The sequence below is a fragment of the Chanos chanos genome, chromosome 1, assembly GCF_902362185.1.
Source record: "Chanos chanos chromosome 1, fChaCha1.1, whole genome shotgun sequence".
Classification (NCBI taxonomy): Eukaryota; Metazoa; Chordata; class Actinopteri; order Gonorynchiformes; family Chanidae; genus Chanos; species Chanos chanos.
The window spans coordinates 7,738,603-7,758,277 of NC_044495.1; the positions used below are offsets into that span (position 1 = coordinate 7,738,603).

General features: G+C 43.1%; 1 protein-coding gene across 1 annotated transcript in view; it reads right to left on the reverse strand.

Moving 5' to 3' along the window:
• Window positions 1–19,675, reverse strand: part of mapkbp1 (mitogen-activated protein kinase binding protein 1) — a 34,878-nt gene that overhangs the window by 2,675 nt on the left and 12,528 nt on the right. Inside the window, exons 3-26 of the mRNA XM_030787865.1 lie at window positions 18,937–18,999; window positions 17,533–17,590; window positions 16,018–16,188; window positions 15,705–15,842; window positions 14,572–14,754; window positions 12,451–12,611; window positions 10,890–11,079; window positions 10,350–10,487; window positions 9,570–9,754; window positions 8,828–8,919; window positions 6,360–6,485; window positions 6,140–6,210; window positions 4,753–4,874; window positions 3,518–3,593; window positions 2,864–2,975; window positions 2,610–2,673; window positions 2,340–2,462; window positions 2,044–2,192; window positions 1,879–1,934; window positions 1,432–1,686; window positions 1,015–1,151; window positions 763–908; window positions 272–460; window positions 78–159 (exon numbers count right to left, since the gene is read on the reverse strand). Of these exons, the coding sequence (XP_030643725.1) occupies window positions 78–159; window positions 272–460; window positions 763–908; window positions 1,015–1,151; window positions 1,432–1,686; window positions 1,879–1,934; window positions 2,044–2,192; window positions 2,340–2,462; window positions 2,610–2,673; window positions 2,864–2,975; window positions 3,518–3,593; window positions 4,753–4,874; window positions 6,140–6,210; window positions 6,360–6,485; window positions 8,828–8,919; window positions 9,570–9,754; window positions 10,350–10,487; window positions 10,890–11,079; window positions 12,451–12,611; window positions 14,572–14,754; window positions 15,705–15,842; window positions 16,018–16,188; window positions 17,533–17,590; window positions 18,937–18,999 (3,087 nt within the window). The remainder of the gene's footprint in view (window positions 1–77; window positions 160–271; window positions 461–762; window positions 909–1,014; window positions 1,152–1,431; window positions 1,687–1,878; window positions 1,935–2,043; window positions 2,193–2,339; window positions 2,463–2,609; window positions 2,674–2,863; window positions 2,976–3,517; window positions 3,594–4,752; window positions 4,875–6,139; window positions 6,211–6,359; window positions 6,486–8,827; window positions 8,920–9,569; window positions 9,755–10,349; window positions 10,488–10,889; window positions 11,080–12,450; window positions 12,612–14,571; window positions 14,755–15,704; window positions 15,843–16,017; window positions 16,189–17,532; window positions 17,591–18,936; window positions 19,000–19,675) is intronic.

Below are 19,675 nucleotides of genomic sequence, written 5' to 3' on the forward strand. Positions count from 1 at the left end.
TTTTTAAAAAATCGTATCCCTATTAATGTCCTTTATTTCAAAGCCTTGTTGAAGCTAATAATTGAGCAGTGTCCTACCTGCCCATGGAGCCCTGGGAGAGGAACTTGGATGAGATGCTAACACTGTCAGCGCTGTTCTGACACACTTTAACTGGGCTCGCTGGAAGAAAAAATAAGGAATCGGCATTAAAACACGACCAATTTCAAATAATTAGTGCCGCTTACACATGAACAAATAAATACATGTACACGTGTTAGTGTATGTTTCTGACCTGAGGTGTTGAGGTCTGATAAGTTGCCAAAGTGTTTCTTGAGGAAGGTCTCCTGGTCTGGAGTCTGAGGAATGGAGATCTTACTCGAACTCCGCCTCAAAGTCTCCTCCTCTTCTTCCTCATCCAGATCCTCTATCTCCAGCTCTGATGAGTTCCCATCAACACTTAGTGGCTCTGTGGGTTCTGAGTCTGACACACACAAAGCCACAGATTTAGAAGACATGGGGAACACTCTGGAATATTCTGTCCGACACTGTGTGTCACTGTCATCTGCTGCGTGTCCTGCAACACCACTTTTTCCTTATTGCAGGTCAGTGTGATGAATAAAACCTTGTAAAAATTTTACTCAAAAAGTGTTGGTACCCCCCACCCCCACCAAGTTAAAGAGAAACAGCCACTCTTCACTGCTGTGCCAGGTTGTCTATAAGTTTGCCCCTGCCCTCCGCTCTTTATCTTTGTGTGACTGTATGTGTGATCCTAAGTTTCCAAACCTTCTCCAGGCTGGTCTGGGCTGGACAGTCGACTGCTGGGGTAATCCACGGAGCAAGCGCTATCTGGACTCTGCTTCTCATGGCATGGGTTGCCTTTAGGACCTCTTGCCTGGGTACTGTGTGGTATTTCCCTCACCTGGTACTCACTGATAAAAAAAAACAATAGACAGACAACTTTTTCGTGTTACAGAAATTGTCCTCACTTGTGTACAAGAGGAGAAAGAAAAGGATAGATAATGGTCTGTTTCTCACCTGCCAGCCATGCTGACCTGGTCATCACAGCCCTCAGGATACAGGACAAGTCCCTCAGTGTCAGGAGACCGTGGGGAAAGCTTGATGTATCGAGGCCTTGGGCGGTCTCTCTGACCTCTGTCTTCTGATTCCTCAACCTGCAGAGTGAACAGACAGAGAGAGAAAGAGAACATTTTATTTTATCATATGATGAGTTGCATTTCCCTTCAGAATTTTGTGTAACAAATCTATTTTGGAGAGCTAACTTCCAGAACAGATGTGTTAGGCTATCTGAGGATATCAGATTGTAATCGGATACATGAGATTCAGTGTGTGACGAGGTTGTGAAGAAATACATTTCAAGGGGGAGAGTCTGGAAATGCAGTTTAAAGACAATGCTGTCCAAGAGGCCAAGGAGTGTTCTCTGTTTCTACTCACCCATCCAGCAATGGTCTGGATGCTGATGGTGCTGCCAAGGTCTTCCCCTCTGGGGGGCTGTCTGTCTCTCTGTACTGCAGGGGTCTTAATGGGGGATGGGGGCATAGCAAAAGACTCCAGCTGCCTGAGGTCCAGCATGGATTTGACCATTAGTTCCATGTTGCCGATCCGCCTGGACCAGCGCCGCCTCGGCCGCGGTCCCGAACTGTCAGACTGACCAGCTGCCTCAGAGCGCCTGACAGTTCCGGAAGAATCCTGAGGGGAGGGAAAGAGGAGATGAAGAAAATTAGAACCGATACCAAAGAACAAAAGAACAAAAGTCAAACAAAAAATGGGGAAGAGCAAAAAAAAAAAAAAAAAAGACAATCGAAGCTGGAAAGGATATTTGGAGAACTCAAACAGGGAGCCATTTAATGCTGTCGGGAGAGCTTGCCATAAAGAGCTCACCTTTTTAATGTTCTTGGATTGAGAATTGAGTGTATTGTGCTGTTCCTCTGAGGCACCTTGAAAACAGCGCAGAAAACAGAAAAATCCAGGTCAGCCAACACGGTTAAGAAAGGCAAAGTAATGAACCGTTCCCTATGCTAGAGCTACTGAACATGGGTGCGTTACCTGTCTCTTCCCCTGTACTGCTACTGGATGACATATGAGGGAAAATCTCTTCATCTTCTTCTTCAATACCCTCCTCTTCCTCTGCATCCTTATCGCTGTCTGAGGACATGGTGGCTATGGGAGGAGCACTCTGTACTTCTCTCCTGGTGCTAATCGAACAACCATTTACAAAAATACTTAATTACTGAGAGAAGATAAAAGCAGAGCTGTTGAACTGAGTAGAATTACACAAATTCAGAATTTCAGATATACATGTGTGTGTGTATGTGTGTGTTTCTGTGTGCGTATATTTTTACCTAAGCGCGTGGTGTTTGTTTGGGGGTGTCTTCTGGACTGGCCTGCTGGCCTGTTTGAGGTCAGAGAGACGCTGTCGCATGCTTATGGTTAGCTCAGGGTTTAGCCTCCACACAAAGATACAGCTAAAATGATTAAAAAAAAAAAAAAAAAGACACGATACTGTCAGTGAGATAAGGAAATACACTGAAGTAACACATGTAAGACATTCCTGAACATGAAGGTAAACAAAACACTGTGACCGTCACAGCTTGAACAGAAAACAGTCCTACCTGTCACCCGACACAGAGATGAGATGCTTGCAGTCATTGGTGAACTTTATTCCGGTAACAACCTCTGTAAACAGGCAGAATACCGTTACAGAAAGGCTAAGGTGGTACAGCAAGCAAAACTGCGACGTCACACAACTGAAAATTTGAATATTAAGGTGCGGTTTTCGCACCTCTTTGCTACCGAACAAGTAATGACAGATTTTCACATTATGTGTATGATGGATACATTGATTGATTTGTTTGAGGGGCATTACCGGAGTGTCCAAACATGGTGGCCACACACTCTCCAGTGTAGAAGTCAAAGATGCTGATGTTCTTATCTGAACAGCTTGTGGCCACGTACAGGCCGGAGGGATCTGTCTGGACCTGAGACATACAGTTAAGTTCAATAAAACTCAATACTACAATCACCAATTTCTTTACCCAGTTATATCAATGTTGTTCTCCAGATTCTATACATTCAAAGGCAAATATGGTGCTTTAGATGAACATCTTGGATGTTTACACAAAATCTACAATAAGGATGGAAATAAGGGGGGCATGGTCAAGGGTTGGAAACTTCTGGTATATGGGACAAGCTTGCCTGGCATGCTGATTGGTGAGAGGGGAAGAAAAACAATATCGCCAACTCGGTACCATACTTTACTGGCTGTTTTCTTTCCTTCATTTTTAAACCTCTATGAAAGGTTAAGCACCGACTCCTTCTGACCCAATGGCCACCACTAGACAGTGTTTCTTTTTTGAACTTAAGGGCATAAAAGCAGACTGTTAATCAAGATATTGGATTTCATCCAATTTGTTGTCCACACTGTACTCCCGAACTGGACTTGAACCCCTGACCTTGAGTGATCTGGAGTTATATGGATACACAATAACCAAGCAGCTGTCTGCATTGTAGAGATCCCTACCTTGATAAGAGTTCCATCCTCTCCCTGAGAGCCCTTGTAAACCTTCTTCTGTTTACCATTGCTGATGTTAAAGATCCTGCGTTAGAGAGAGAGAGAGAGATGGTTATGCAACAGTGGGGGAAGTACGTATGACAGTGATTACCACTGAATTATCACTAATAATTTGGAACCGTTGGATTTTCGCTCAATCTAAATCTTTTTATCTTTGAGCTGGAGTGTTAGCTAATAGCAAATGCTGCTTATGGCCACTAGGGTGCACTGTAACATAGAAGCTATGGATCTGCCAGCTGTACCCTGAAGGGCACCCAACCGTGGTGCCAACCCAGGGAAGAACTGGCAGTGCGTGAAGTCTTTTTATCCGTCTTACATAAGGAACAAAGCAAAGCCTGTGCTCCTTTAAAACCCTGCCTGCGTTCCAAAGTCAAAATCCAGTGAAAGAATCCAGTAAAGTGGCCTGTTTGCTGTGCATGGCCTATTCAGACTCTGGGTATTTGTCAACATTTTCTGTCTCACGAGCATTTGGTCCTGCCTTTCAATAAACAGACACAAATAATAATAATAATCATAATAAAAAAAGATGTTGTTTACAGTGAACGAGTGTCTTGAGGGGGAGCCCTGCATGGGTATATTCATCAGTCTTTAACATTCCAGGCATATTATTATATCATTACTCACAATGCAGTGATGACTTGAGGATGGGCTTTAGAAAAACAAAGAGTTGAGCGTGTGTTTTTTTTTTTTTCCCAGCAGAGTTGAATCCTTTTTAACAAGTTATTGTTCAGAGCAAATACAGCATCAGATACTGCAGAATAAGTGAACTAAGACCCGGTAACCGGGCAGACAGTAGACTACAGACCGGCACTTGTGTGAGTAAGCACATGGTCCACAGCATGTCTAGATCGACTGGATTAACTTGACAAACGACTAATCCCATCCTGTAGTCTCAGCACCTGGAGGCTAATCCAGCTACGCTGCTCCAGACACACTCCACAGGCTAATCCAGCTACGCTGCTCCAAACACACTTCACAGCACAGTGTGGTTCTTCAAGTTTATCTCAAAGCTCCGCACGTAAACCTTACGCACTCACGCCCACAAACATATCAACAGATATATATATATATACACACCCATGTACAACCAACATGCACATGTTAGCAGAGAGACAGACAGACAGACGGGTACAAAGAGTTGACACAACAGACTTAAGTCATTACACAGAAACAGTCACTCTCACCTTATGCTACGATCCTGGCAGCCAATAGCGGCGTATTTTCGCGTTGGGTCAATAACCATGTCGTATAGAGTGGTCTTCCTCACTATGTGATGGGTGCGTGTGAATTCTGTTCCTTCGTCTGACTGTAAAGAGATGGTACGTGATAAATTCTCCTAAGGCCAGAGCAGTGCTGGTAAACTCTCCACTTGGACCATTTTAAACAACATAATCAATGCACATTTCAGGTCAGTGAAGACGTTCACATGTTATAACTTCATTATAACTCATGAAATAAAAGAATGAATAAAACTGGAACGGTGAATGGGGAAAAAAAACATGTAACTGTGAGAATCTTGTCGGAAAAAACTCTTAATTCACCAACAATAGAGTCATAGTCTGACTTGGATATGAAGTGGCTGAGTGGTAATTAAGTGATGAGAAGAGATTAGAGGAAAACTATAAAAAGAGCTGGTAACAATAGGAGAGAAAGAAAAGAAGACGAATATCTCACTCTTTTACCTCTGAGATGAGTAATAAATATTTTACAAATACCGATTCAGAAAGTGGCGTCTAGAGTTAAGATAGTCTTTCAAGTATTCCCCACGATCCTTTATTACTATTAATGGCAAGTTCCAACAAGTCCAAGTGTTGCGATATAACCGTCTTCTATTATCAAAACAAGGCTCCTAACCATTTTAGCCACATCAAACTTTATCATTACTCATGTTTACTTGTTCTTTGCTTTGCTGTTGCTACGCTTCATGTTGACCTTACGTTACGTTACAGTTACGGTTTCCCTACCATGGTTCCGCCTGTTCTACACGGCCCCGCACTGGACACATTTTTATTAGCTTCCGCAACACAGATGTTCACCCAAAGATTTTATATAAATGAATCACGGAAAACAAGGCTGCTCAAAGCAGCATTAACAGGACTTTCTTTGAATCCCAGCGGATTCTGCGAAAGACTCTGGAATAAGGGGGGGATAAAGAGCATTTATATGTGCTGCCTGCCTGCTGTTGCCAGAGCAGGGGAATTGAACTAATTGCCATACAGGTCAGGTGGGTTTCGTAACAGGATCGAGGCCCTCTAACCTGGAGGTTAGGGAGTCATGAGGCTCAGGAATTTGACAGCAGTTAGAGGGTAGGGTTAAGAATTAGCACTCTGGGCCTAACTGAGGCCCCTCTGTCTGGCAGGGTTTTTTTTTTTTTTTTGGTTGTGTTTTGTTTTGTTTTGTTTTTCACAGGTTTAAGAATACTAAGAGGTCAGAAAGGAATGCCAAAGGCTCTAGGAAAGTTTCTCTGACTAAAGGCAATGTGTACAATGTAAGCCAACAGTGTGTGTGTGTGTGTGTGTGTGTGTTTGTAACTGGGTCTTTCTGTGTAACAGTACAGACCTCTGTACTCACCTTCTGCGCCGTGCGGAAATAGACACTCTTATCTGCTCCGCAGCTGATCATCCGGACTTTTCCGTCATTAGCTGAACATGGACAAAACACACAAAACCAACGACTCATTAACACAATACATGCACCATAATGTATAGTTATTTCCAGAATAGCTGTAAAAGGCCAAAGCCCACAAACTGAGAGTGGAGGCTCTTAAGGCTCGTAAAAGACTGAAACTCACCAGCGAATCGCACGGCTGTAATAGAGGAAGAATGTTCGTCCAGTGTCTGCAGCAGGCCGTACTCCCTTTCCGCGTCCAGAACGTGGATCAGCCGGTCTCTGCTCGCCGTGGCCAAAAGCTTCAGTCCTGCAGAGCACAAGGGACACCAAAGCCACCCCCCCCAAAAAAAAAACCATTAGCTCATTCATACACCAAACATTAACCTCTTATATACACTTTAACAAATAGTACCATACTAAACCCTACAAAGACGTGACCGCAAACACTGCTGTACTCAACCCCACGCAAATACTATAACAAACACTACTGTACTCAACCCCACATATACTATGACAAACAATCCTGTATTTAACCCAACACATATACTATAGCAAACACTGCTGTACTTAACCCAACACATATACTATAACAAACACTGCTGTACTCAACCCCACACATATACTATAACAAACACTACTGTACTCAACCCCACACATATACTATAACAAACACTACTGTACTCAACCCCACACATATACTATAACAAACACTACTGTACTCAACCCCACACATATACTATAACAAATATTACTGTTATCAACTCTTTGATATACACTATCAAACCCTATATACATAGTACAGTAAGCACTTCTGTACCCAATCCTACAAGTCCACTACAACAACACAGTACCATACTCAACCCTAATCATCCTACAGCATTCAACTAACATATAGACCAGTAGCTGAGAATCACCCCATACATACAATACAAAAAACGTGAAAGTCCTCATCCTAATAGTACAGTGTGTTAACTGTGAAAGTACTGAGCCCTATCTCAGTCTATGGTGCCAAATAAAATGGCTCTGATTAAAGACTCTCATTACATGCTGTCTATGTTGATGGGTTTAACGGTGAGGGTAGGGTGTCTTTGTTGCGTGAGACTCCTATAAGCACACGCATGAGCAACTCTTTAACACCCAGGCCACATGCTGACTAAATCACACTTTGTTGGAGTGTGCATCAACAGAAAACAAGCTCTGGGGTGTCATCATCTCTTCGAGATAAACTCTTTTTTTGTTGGTTTTCAGAGCAAGACACAAACAAGTTTCTACTGCTGTGGACCTTGCATGAGCTTAAACACTCATTAGTGTTGACAAAAAAAAAAACAAAAAACGCTAAACAGAAGGATTTTATCTTTCTAAACAGGGTCAGCTCATGCAACTTTTAAATGCGTTTTTAAAAATAGAAAACTACCATGTGGAATAAATCTATGTAAAAACAAACAAAAAAACAGTACTAAACAACAAACCGCTGTGAAATATTTATTTGCACTAAATTGCCAAGCAGTTTTGGGAGGAAAGCATTGTCTTTCCGCAACCCCAGTGTTCAACCAAGCATCCAGCAATCTGTCTTAATAAACAGCATCCCAAATCGAATGAATTCACATTAACTTAATTGCTGCGTGGCAACAACAGCAAATGAAAATGGAATACTCTCCCTCGAACTTGATGAAATTTTTTATTCTAAATCTACGGCTCTTAATTCCATTTATCGCTGAAAGTTCTATTCCCGTTTTATTTTCTCTCTCAGCCAAAGTGCATTTTCAGACATTTGTCCGCTGGAAGAGTCAAGCGGATTCGAAAGCAGTCAAGCGGCAGTAGATAAAGAACGACAGACATCGTGCCACAGACTGTCTAAACACAAGCGCTATTTGAAATGCAAAGCAATTCCCCTTCGTAATTGTCCTGGGATATTCTGGTCAATTGCAATACAACAGGGGTAACGTTTAACACATTTGCATGTTTAAGTAGGTTGACCATGATCTCATCCCTTAACTCCTCTGCTCCAATGAGTGGTGTCAAAAGACTAAAAGCATTAGCGAAAGGGAACTCGATAATAACAAAACTATCCATGAAATGACTGCCAGGACAGATGTGTTATCTTACAGAAAGGCTGAACGGGGACAAACTGGACACGGGCCATGAATATAAAACCCTGCCCAGGGAAGCATATGGTCCGGTCCGGTCCAGTTCACAGAGAACACTTTACAGACACCAGTAAACTTGTGTACCAGGTATGCACTTGAAGCTAAATCTATACAGATTTACAAGAGCTTACTGAATGGAGGCTGAATTAGTAAACAGTGAATGCCGAGTATGTGTGTGTGTGTGTGTGTGTGTGTGTCTGTGCATGGGTGTGTGGGGCTGGGCCAGCACTGGAACTAAAAGGTAAAATGGTAAAGTGCACATGCTAACCAAACTCCCGATCTACATATTAATATCACGCAAAGCTATGCCATCTCTTTTATTTGTTTTCAGTTTTGCCTCCGTCTGTAATTTCTCCACCCTCACGTGAAATGCAGCTGCAAGAGCCTGTGATGAAGTGCTAAAAACATCTGCTTAGCATCTGAGTTAGCGCTGGTTAGTGTGATCTGCTGGTGGTCCTGGTTTGGAGGCTCCAGAGGGCTGTGCAGTTATGGTTGCACTTACCCGTTTCAGGCTTAGAGTATTCCAAACACAGGATCTCTGAGTCGTGGGCCTGCACGTTCAGGATCTCTTCCATGCTCTGAAGCTCATGGATCCTGCAAAAGAACAACACACACAGAGCCCTGAGGATGCTGGATTTATGAAGCGTTTTAGTATCTGTGTATGTTCAAATCCGCAAAGATTTCGAGAATAAATCCACCATCTCTCTTGGGGTCGCATGGTGAATCAATATTTATAAAATATTAATTGTGTTCAGAGATGTACCAGAGAATGACTGGGCTCAACAAACCATAAAATCTTATTGATTAAAAAATAAAACATGTACAATATGTTTGAAATGACAATAATAATTAAAAAGCCTGTAAATACAAATAGTTTAAAAGTCACATAAAATGTTACAGCTATTTTGTCATTTTCAGTGTTAATTCTCCTCAGAAAAACAGATTTACGGCAGTGAAAAGCAGACGGCTGTATCAGATATATCGGGAAGATATGAGACCTCTATGTTTAGCTGGGTAACCTTTAAGTTAATTGTGCATATATTTGGTGTACCTACATAATAAGCCTCTCTGAATCTAATGCTCACTGAACACTCAGTGAATCACAAACACACACCTTAACCTTTCCGTCAGACCTCAGAGGGTTAATTAGCGAATAATCTGTTAGCAGAACTGTGCTAAGTAGCGAAATGAAAAAATTTGAAAAAAGAAAAAAGAATAACACAGGCCTTCCCCAGGGGACAAACCTCAGGGTTCCATTGCGGTCCCCCGATGCCAGGTGCTGCCCATCTGGGCTGACACACATGGTCCTAATGCCCGTCCTGTTTTCAGAAGTCTGTGGATCGGCCTTCTCTGTGTTGCTGGTGTTAATGCAGTCACTATCCAGCAGAGCTGTGGTGTTATTGTCCATATATATGATCTTTTGCAGATCCTGGAGAGGGAGGGAGGATTGCTATTAGCACTGATACAACAAAACCACTTGTATATTCATCTAAATAACTGTCGGAATTGTGTGCCTTTAAACAAATTTTTTCACAACATATCAATTTAAATAAAGAATGATATGAGTGTACTGTATATAGTTCACACCTACAATACCAATTTATGTGTACTGTATATAATTCACACCTACAATACCAATTTATGTGTGGTGACATGATGCGAGAGACTAAAACCAGCACAAACAATTATATTTGTGCTTCAGGGAATTCCAGATATTATAGCCCGACATTAAAGCAGAGTCACTAAACTCATGGTTCTAAATGGCTAGGTTCTGATGGATGTCCCATCCTCCCTTTAAGTCAAGGGTGATGACCATGTGGCTGTTCAGTTGCCCTGACTGTTCGACCAGTCACCAGAAAAAACAGGACCGTCTTAAGATCTGAGGACTAGGGCTGAGAACCCCTGTATTATGGTGTTGTTTCATAAAGATTCTCCACTGACAATCCACTCAAAGCCAACGCAGAGTGAGGAGGCCCAGGCCAGGAGGAGCAGTGACGAGGAGCTGATGAAGCAGTTAGACTCACGTTGCTGATGACGTTGCGGTTGAGGGTTGTGCAGTGCATGTCAGTGTTCCACAGGCGGACCGTGTTGTCTGAGGAACAGCTGAGGAAGGATCCGGGAGACAGGCAGGGCTGCTCGCCCTCGCTGGCCTCTGGGTAAACCTAAAGCGCAAACAAAAAGGAAAACGTAATGGAATCCAACGGTGTGCACACGCAACGGGTCACATGCCGCTCTGTGGAAACCCGTTTTCATTCAGTACACAATCACAATCCAACCTGCTTTTAGGTCACCACTGGATAAACAATGAGCAGACACATTAGGGCCGACGGTGGACCAATATCAGATTATATTAGATGCTGAAAGAGTCGATAAATTCACACAAAGTGCAAAGGCCTGGGATATAATTCTCGGCAAGCACAGCTTAACATACAGTGTTATACACAGATTCATGTTACAGACTGGGCAAATATATTTTGTAATGTGTACTCTTCACAAACACGTGCTAACACACATACACGCACGCAATTTGAATCGTATGAGTCTTTCATGAATCAACCCCTTACCTCCACGCTCCACACACAGGAGGAGTGGTAGAGGGCCGAATACACTTTGCCCACTTTGCGCAAGTCCCGGACGTCCCACACATACAGACTGTGGTCGTTGTAGACGCAGGACAGCCAGCGGTTCGTGGGGTCGTACGACACGGCCACGGTGTCAGGGTACCGGGCATCCATCTTGTAGGCAAAGAGGTGGCTGAGGGCAAAAAGGTCATAAATTGAATCAGAGAGTGACACGAGGGTCATGGGAAAGTTCTAGCGGAACTGGAACCCAAGCTCCAACCGCTGCTGAGAAGGCCTGGTGACGATTAGAGATAATTGACCCGAAAAATCGAGAGCTGACAGTGAGCGGCGCGGCCACTGGAATTCTAATGAGGTATTATGAGGCAGCTGAGGCAGTGTAATTTTTCCTTTCTTTACTTATTTTTTTTAACGAACCTTACTGACTACATTCATATCTGACAGACCACAGGCATGAACTGAACTACTCCTCATCACAACGAATGTAAAACCAGTGTGGGCAAGGAAATGAACGATTTTAACAATGGTCAACAGCGGATCTGTGCTGACAAGCTCTGCTGAGACTGTAAGGCACGTGGAATGTTTGTGTGGGACGTTAAAAAAAAAAATGCCACCACAGCAGAGAGAAGACGGTCCAAGACTAGGATAAGACTCGTTGGGTTGTCTATGGCTCGTGTCAACTGCGCTGAGGATTTACGACTCAGCTGGACAGACACAAGCTTCCAGCGCTGTCCGAGCATATTCATGAAGAGAACGCCGGACATCCTTTTGTGCCTCGGAGAGAGAGACAGAGAGAGAGAGAGAGACAGACAGAGTCTGGAAGTCCCTGGGGCGAATAAAAAAAAAACTGAGAATGCTAAACACATGTGACGGATAGAAATACTGAGATGAGCCCACAAACATCCTGGATGAATTCTAAAACAAAGAGGAAATTATCCTGGGGTATTTGCATATTTATGATGCTGTTTGAGAATCAGATACCAAACAGCCCACACTGAAAAGGCTAACGGTCCTTGGCTCAAACAATGAGTCCATTAATCCCACCTTATTGACATTTTAAATGAACGACAATGGCACTGCCAAAGTATTTTTTTTCTTTCTTTGAAACTGGAGCATACGCAAACACATTCCACAGTGCGCTACAGAGCGCTGAACAAACCCTGGGCCACTTCTCCCATTCTATGAGAAGCCTATTAGCTTTAAAAAGACCTAATCTTAAAGCATAACAGTACATAAATTCATTCGGGCGATGAGATAAACACCGAAACCAGCTTGTCCGCAGCACGATGCCACACAAGCCGAATAATATCTGGGCTTTTTTTTTGCTGTACATGAGAAGCTGCTGATGTCATGGAGTTCTTTGGATATGAAGAATGTCACAATCAGCGGAAATTCTAGAACAGACTCGGAACAGCCAAACTTTAATGCAGGCTTCCAAAACAGCGACTTGTGACTGATACAGTTCTAGTTCCGTGATGAGAAGTAAATCGAGCGACGCGCTCGAGTGTGTGTGTGCGTAGGCGCCGCGGAGAGAGCGTGACCTCACCTGGCCTCGGTGACGGTGGCGATGTCTGTACCCAGGCTGTGAGGACGAGGCAGGGTGCAGATGAAATGCAGGTTCACGGGGCTGAAAGCCCGCACGGTGCCATCTGCACAACCACAGAATATCAACTCCTCGGTCACGGACAGGGAGGTAGCCAGGCTCGTCTGTACAGAAAAAAAAAAGAGAGGGAGAAAGTGATATAGAGAGAGAAAAGAGAGATTCGAGATTTGCTCTTTGTATCTTTTGTGTGACAGACTTTTCTTGTGATGATGATCAAATGAAGTATATTTTGAGTTAATAGCAAAAACTTTTGTTTGCTTAGACATACAGAGAACCTTTCTTAAACGTCAAGTGAATGAAAAGCACACACGTAGGAACATCGCAAAAATAAATAAATAAAAATAAATAAATAAATGAAGGGTAAAACTTGCAATGTGCGATATTTCATAACAGTGCAGACAGTAAGAGATGGACAGGTTAAAGTGGTTAAGCATACACCTTCACTGATGAAAGAAGAAATAAACAACAGCAAAAAACCCCCGCAAGTTAAACCCACGCAACTAGGCTCGTACTCTCAGTAACATATTTCTACGGGCTTCGAATAAATCCGCGCTGTGAAATGCAGTGTTTCCTAGGCCGGGTGAAATATCGGATCTAGACAGAGGCGCTCCAGCGAGAGTGAATGTGAGAAGAGGTGTGTTCACACCTCGACGCGACAAGCGGGGCGTTGTTCCTGATTTAACACTCCTGAACACGCGCGAGATGCTTTTGATTAGTCGGGAGAGGAAGCCAGCGGAAAGGGTGCGATGGAAGAACAGAGGAGTGTTTTTCTTGATGAGTCTGAACTTGGAACAGTTAGATACTCTTTTTTTGGGGGGGGGGGGGGGGGGGGGGGATAATCAGATCCTAAGGAGGAATGCGGTGCTTTGTGTGCTCCATGACCTGTATGACAGAGAAGCCTTTGTCTTTATCCATTTTTCTTTCTCTCCCTCATTCTCTCTCTCTCTCTCTCTCTTTTTTTTTCTTCTCTGCGCCGAGGACTGGCACAAAGGCGGGATTGTACGGGTGCCCACCTGCTCTGACGACGACCCACTTTGACAGTTAGCAGGAAGGTGTTGGCGTGGACAATCTGCGGATACCATCTTTCTCACCCTCCAGTCATGTGTTTCAGGTTCATTCAGCGGCTAGTCAAATCACTCACTCCTCTACTCTCCCGATAAAGTAGCAACATAACAAAGGGATGGATTATAAACTCACTATCATCATAAAGCTATTTATAAACAGGCGTCTAATCATTCCTAAATACACTCCAAACTATTTAGAGTTCTCTTTCTTTTCGTTGGAGACAGAATGTGGCAAATGCACTTGGTAGAGGAAAACTTGTGTTCTAACAGCAAAACAGCAAAAGTGGTATGAACTGAAATTCAAAATTTTGATTGCTGCCAGTCAAGACTGTTTTTTTTTTTAAATGAATACATAATCTCTGGTGAAAACATTAGGACAGAGACACTGTGAGTGAGTGTGTTAATGGAGGAAATGCCTGGACTTATGTTACAATGATCTCTTGCCAGTGGAAACCCCGAGGTTCGCAAACCCAGTGGGGTGAACAGGTGGAAATGACTGACACCCGTGTTGTCATGGCACCATCCAATGAGCTTTCAGTCATGACATGAAAGTGACAACTGCAGCAAAGACAAGTGACTTACTGTGATACTGTCGTTTTTCTGGACAGTGTAAGAGAAGGAAAAGCAGAGTACACTAATATTAGAAGGTGGCTCTACTTAAATTAACACATCCACACCACGCTGTCTAAATTCACACAGGCCTTCAACAGCAGAGCTGCTCACAGGAAATTAAACGTCAATCAAAGGAAAGATTTCAGCTTTATGGAAGAGAAAACAGGCTGGAAGTCAGCAGTGTCACAGCTAACGATGAAACTGAGCAGCCACCAAATTGATGAATCGTACTGCACAGTGTCAGAAATATTTTATACAGGACACAGAACGTCAATAACTGTTACAGGCTTGTCTGTATTACTGATTTACAGATAAACAGTGATATTGTAATCCCAATAATTTCCAACCCTCTAACGAAGATTAGCCAATCACTGTCCTCGTCACTCACCCTAAGCTCCACCCATTTATCCAGCAGTCTCTTCTCATTGAATTCACAGAGTAGTCCAGAGGAGGTGATGCAGAAGGTGCTGTCTGCTTTCCGGCCTTTTCCGCACGCCACGTCACTGAAGAAGTTATTCCGCAGCTCTCCCAGCAAGCCCGAGCGGCCCAGTAAGGGAACCGTGGCATTAACCTAAAAAAAGATTTTGGCACAGGGAAGAATGGTTATATATTATGACTTTATGTGGGGGTTTGGCAGAGGATTTTGGTTCTGAATGCTGGTTGAAGATCGGTGTCAAACGCTAAGTAGACTCCAAAGATAACTAAAAGCTTGAGTTGCTACCCATTCAGAATTTTCCAGGATTGTTCCGGGTTTTTTCTTGCCCGTCCTGGAAAAACTGTACTCCGCTCCATGACACCCATGACACTCCATGAATCCCAGCATTTGCGGGTATTGCATGCATTATTACTGCATGTGAAAGTTCGACTGCTTTTGACAAAGAACGTACATGTACGTACAACAACAATTGTTTCAGAAAGGTGTGTTATAATGATGATTAGGTAATGCTGTAACTAAGAAGATTAGGCGACTAAAACTCAGATCACTGTGAAAATGGTTGGCCAAACAGACAAAGCCGTGAGTGATGTGAAATAAAAGCATTAACAGAGATTCAACGAGCGTCTGCATTAAGTAGGATAACAAAGGTGCAGCTAGGGTGTTCTTATATGCAAACTTTACACAATTCATTTTAATTCACTACATGACATTTCTGTTCTGTAAAGCTCAATGGTATCACAAGAAGGCTGGCCAAGAAATGGTGAAAAGTGAACACAAAGAAGATATTCTGCTGAACATCTTAAATGTTTCAAGTTGTAAAGGATCTTTTTGTGACATTACAACTCAATGGTCATGGGGTAGCTTGGACTACATTTAAAATATTTAGGTAGCTACATCAGCAGACAAGTAGATTAGGTTTGATCAACGCAAAGTAGAAGAAGCGACAAAATGATCGTTTCAGTGGAGGCCACGGAACAATTTCAGCATCCACAGCAAGTGGTAAAAATGGCAAACGGGAGAACCTTTATTTGATTAAAGGCGGAACTGACAAGTCTTTTTAAGGATGGCTAACTAAGCACGTGTACCTTTGAAGTCTTGGCATGGTCCAGGTACCAGAATTTCACGTGTCTGTTCCCTGCTGTGACAAAGTAGGAACTGTCGTCGGAGAAGGAGACTGCCGTCACCTTACTGGAAACCTTGTTAGCAGCCACAACCACGTTTTTCTGAGACAACAAGGACAAACAACAACCGCTCAAGGACAAACTCAGATGGGCATTCAAAACATAATTTGCGCTTTTTTTTAATGGGACTTTTCCTCTGGACAACAGAGATGTGTACTACGCATTAAGAATTCAATCGACGTGTGTTTGAAGGAAAGAGGGGATGTTTTTGGGGCACCTTCCAGGCCCAGACGTTGACGATCATGTCGTGCTGGTAGCCCACGCTGACGATGTACTTGCTGTTGGGGGAAAAGGCAACGCAGGCGACCCCGTACTTATGTTCCTGCAGCTCAGCCACCTGTGTCCTCTCAACCACATCCCACACCCGCACAGCAGGCATATGCCCACTCTGGACACAGAGAGAGAGAGAGAGAGAGAGAGAAATACACATTCAAGGATTAATGCCTGTGCCAGACATGTGTGGCTACACTTTGCGTTCGGTCGAAGGGAAACCCCAAAAGGTTAAGAAGCTGGCGCTATCCTGTGATTATCTGTGTAGTGCAATCCGATCTAAGACGAGAGTACTGAGAAAGTGTCATTTAGAGCCAATGGGGGATTTATTCTTGAAAACTCCTGATGAAAGTGCTAGAACATCATGTTGTAATGAGAGTGCGCACAACTTCAGCTGCCGCTCTGATTTAGTACTGCAGCTCGATGTTACAGAAGCTGCACAAAGGGAGAGGGAACTGTTGAATTGAGTAATCATTAAGGATTCAGTCAGTGTTGTTTGACAAAGTATTCATTTCAGTGGCAGTCTTCATGCAGAGGGAGTGTATGGGTCCCCTTGCACGCATGAAAACAATTTGCACCGTTTATATCTCCGACGGGGCCTTCTCTTCTCCCGATGGACTTATATAGGAGCAGAATTTGTGGCGACTATTTGCACAAGTCAACCAGACAGGCCAAACAACCACACGCTGAGTTCTTTCTGCTACAGTCTTAAACCATGGACCTTGGCCTCCTCATGCCTTCTCTGCTTGCTCTCTCTCTCTCTCTCTCTCTCTCTCTCCCTCTTCACCTCTCACTGACAGCAGACTCTGTGCGTGGGTTGGCATTGTGCCCCCCGCAACCATGGCAACCAGTAAGCACACACTCACATCACTTTTATACACACAAGCTTGAGGGGGATCGTCCTCCTAAATGGAAAGGATTAGACATACACACTCCACAGGAGTCACCATTAAAGACTTGTGCAAAGTCTGTATGGATCACTGGATTAAACAAGCACACTAACCTGCTATTACCAGCCATGCACAGCACAGCTAACGCACAAAAACAAAACCCTCCCAACACACTTCACAGACACTTCAAATGGGCCGCTTTTCCAGAAATGGTACAGTTTCTTCCTTTTTTCCTTTTTTTTAATTCCTTTACAAACGACATCTGTTTTGATCTCAATTTACATGTCATCATGTTTCTCGTTCTTTTTTTTTTTTTTTTTTTTTTTCCGGACTACCTTACTGGACGTGACATCATCTCGGTAATCAGTATGTAACATCGGCAGCTGACCCACAAATCAATGCACACAGAAGATTCATTTTCATAACCACAGAAGATTCATCTGATAAGTGAAGCGCAAAAAAGCCCCCGTTATCTCCCTTTCTGTCCTTTTTTTTCGTTTTTCCTCCGAGGCAGTTTGTGATAGTGACATGGCCAGAAAAAAAAAAAAAAGACAGGGAGACAGAGTACTCACCTCGCCCGTGACCACGTACTTGCCATCCGGAGAGAAAGATAAAGTGGTTATGGTTTTCCTGTAAAGAGGTAGGAAGAGGAAGCATTTGGGTTAGGGTTGAAGTGAAAGCATCCGGTCCCTCGAACAGAGGTTTCCTGTCTCAACACGCATAGCGACAGCCCGGGACAGTCGCTTTGGAGGGCTTTTGTCTCTGACCGGCGATTTCCAACTTGGTAAAAAGTCAAGTTGTTCATGAAAAATGTTGCGAAAATGTTAATGTACCTGGTTTACACTATCAAAATATCTTCAAGTTTGATGAACAGCTGAACCAAAAGTCATAATTCAGAGGGAGAATACATATATGGTGGAGAGCTATGGTGAAATATTGTTCTGGAGTAACCACTGAAATGTGCGCTATGCATTCTGTGTCCTTGTTTATATGGAAACAAATGGCTTTTTTCAGAACAATAATAATAGGTTTGTCTGAGAAGTAAATGGGAGACATTCCAAAGATTATACACTGCTAACCCTTTTTTGATATATTTTTTGATATATCTAAATGAACAATGGAGACACTTTGATAGTGAAATGAGAGACATAAAAAAAAAAAAATACAGGTAGTCAGAAATGCTGAAGAAAGAATACTTATATTTTTCCTTTTAATTTTTTTCCCCCCCAGGATTTTATTGGCTTATTGTTGAGGGTAAAACACGTATGGTACCTGATCCACAGCAGTGAGCTACTGAACATTTTGGTATAGAGAGAAATATATGGAGTGTTCCTCTCACAGATTCGGTGTGGTCATGTGATAAGCCACACGGTTCATTGAAATCATTTCCGGCTGCCCCTGTAATTCCGGGCGCATTTGGAGTGCAATTACAGGGAAGTGAAAATGACCATGTCCACGTACTTTAATAACCGGTCTGGAGCAGCAGACTCGGAGAGAGAGCGAGAGAGCCACGGTTAAGCACGTCTCTGCCAGTGTATGTTTAGGATGAGTCTATGCCGCTCTTTTCTGGGTGCTTACATCTGAGAATCTGTGATAAACTGCTGATCCATGGAAAGAGAATGATGTCTACATTTACTTGCACGTTTAAGATATTTTATGGTCTAATTTTAGAAGCTAAAATTTACATCAGTGAAAGCAGTTTCTGAATATGCCTGTTTAGAAGGTGTGTATGTATGTTTAGAAATGAGGCGGTTATAAACGAGCTGTATTGTGCACTATCAAACGGTGAAAGAAGTTTCTAGCCTGTGCCCTATGGGATTATTTAAGGAAACACAGTTACAATGTTTACAACAGTGTTTCAGCTGAAACCTTCTTTGATTTGCAGGACCTTTTAGAATTGAAGGTAAGGTCTAAGTGTGTGTGTGTGTGTGTGTGTGTGTGTGTGTGTGTTGTTTACACTGTGTGAGGGCCCTTACCTGGAGCTGTTAAAAATGTGATGCTGCTTGCTCTTTTTCGGGTTCAGCAACACCACCACACACCTACGGGTGAGGACCAAAAGAGATGGGTCAGACAACCAGAGACGCACAGAGATTCTCTCACCGCTCCAATTCAGAAAAACATGACTCTTGTGAGGAGAAACACTGGATAAACATCTACAAAGACTCCACGACCCAGCCAATCATTGACTCGCAGTGTAATCAGTCAAAACTAAAAGCAGCAGGACACCAAGGGCAAAGATGAATATATTTCTCTCAGTCCCTTCACCCCTCTCTCTTTAAAGTTCCTTTGCATGTGTGTGTGTGTGTGTGTGTGTGTGTGAGTGTGTGTGTATGAGTGAGAGAGAGATAGAGAGACATGTGGGACAGCCTCTCCCTCCAGTTTTATTTTTTTTTTTTAAACATCTCCCAGTAGAAGATGAAAACTCTAAAAAGCCTTAACAAAAGGTTTAAAACAAACAGCGGCCTTTTATCCCTTCAAATGGGCAGACGTGTGTTGTAAGTCAGCGCTCTGATGTTCTGTGATACCTCATGAAAGACTACAGAGTAAGAGGAAAAAAAACAAAACAAAACAAAACAAAAGAAAACAGTACAATTCCACTGTACACACCGCTCTGAGTAACAGCGGGTAAGCATTCACTCATTTCCTGTGCACGCTATTCCTACCCCTCAGTTTATGGCAAACGGATGGGTTTTAACTTTAACAAAAATTTTACAG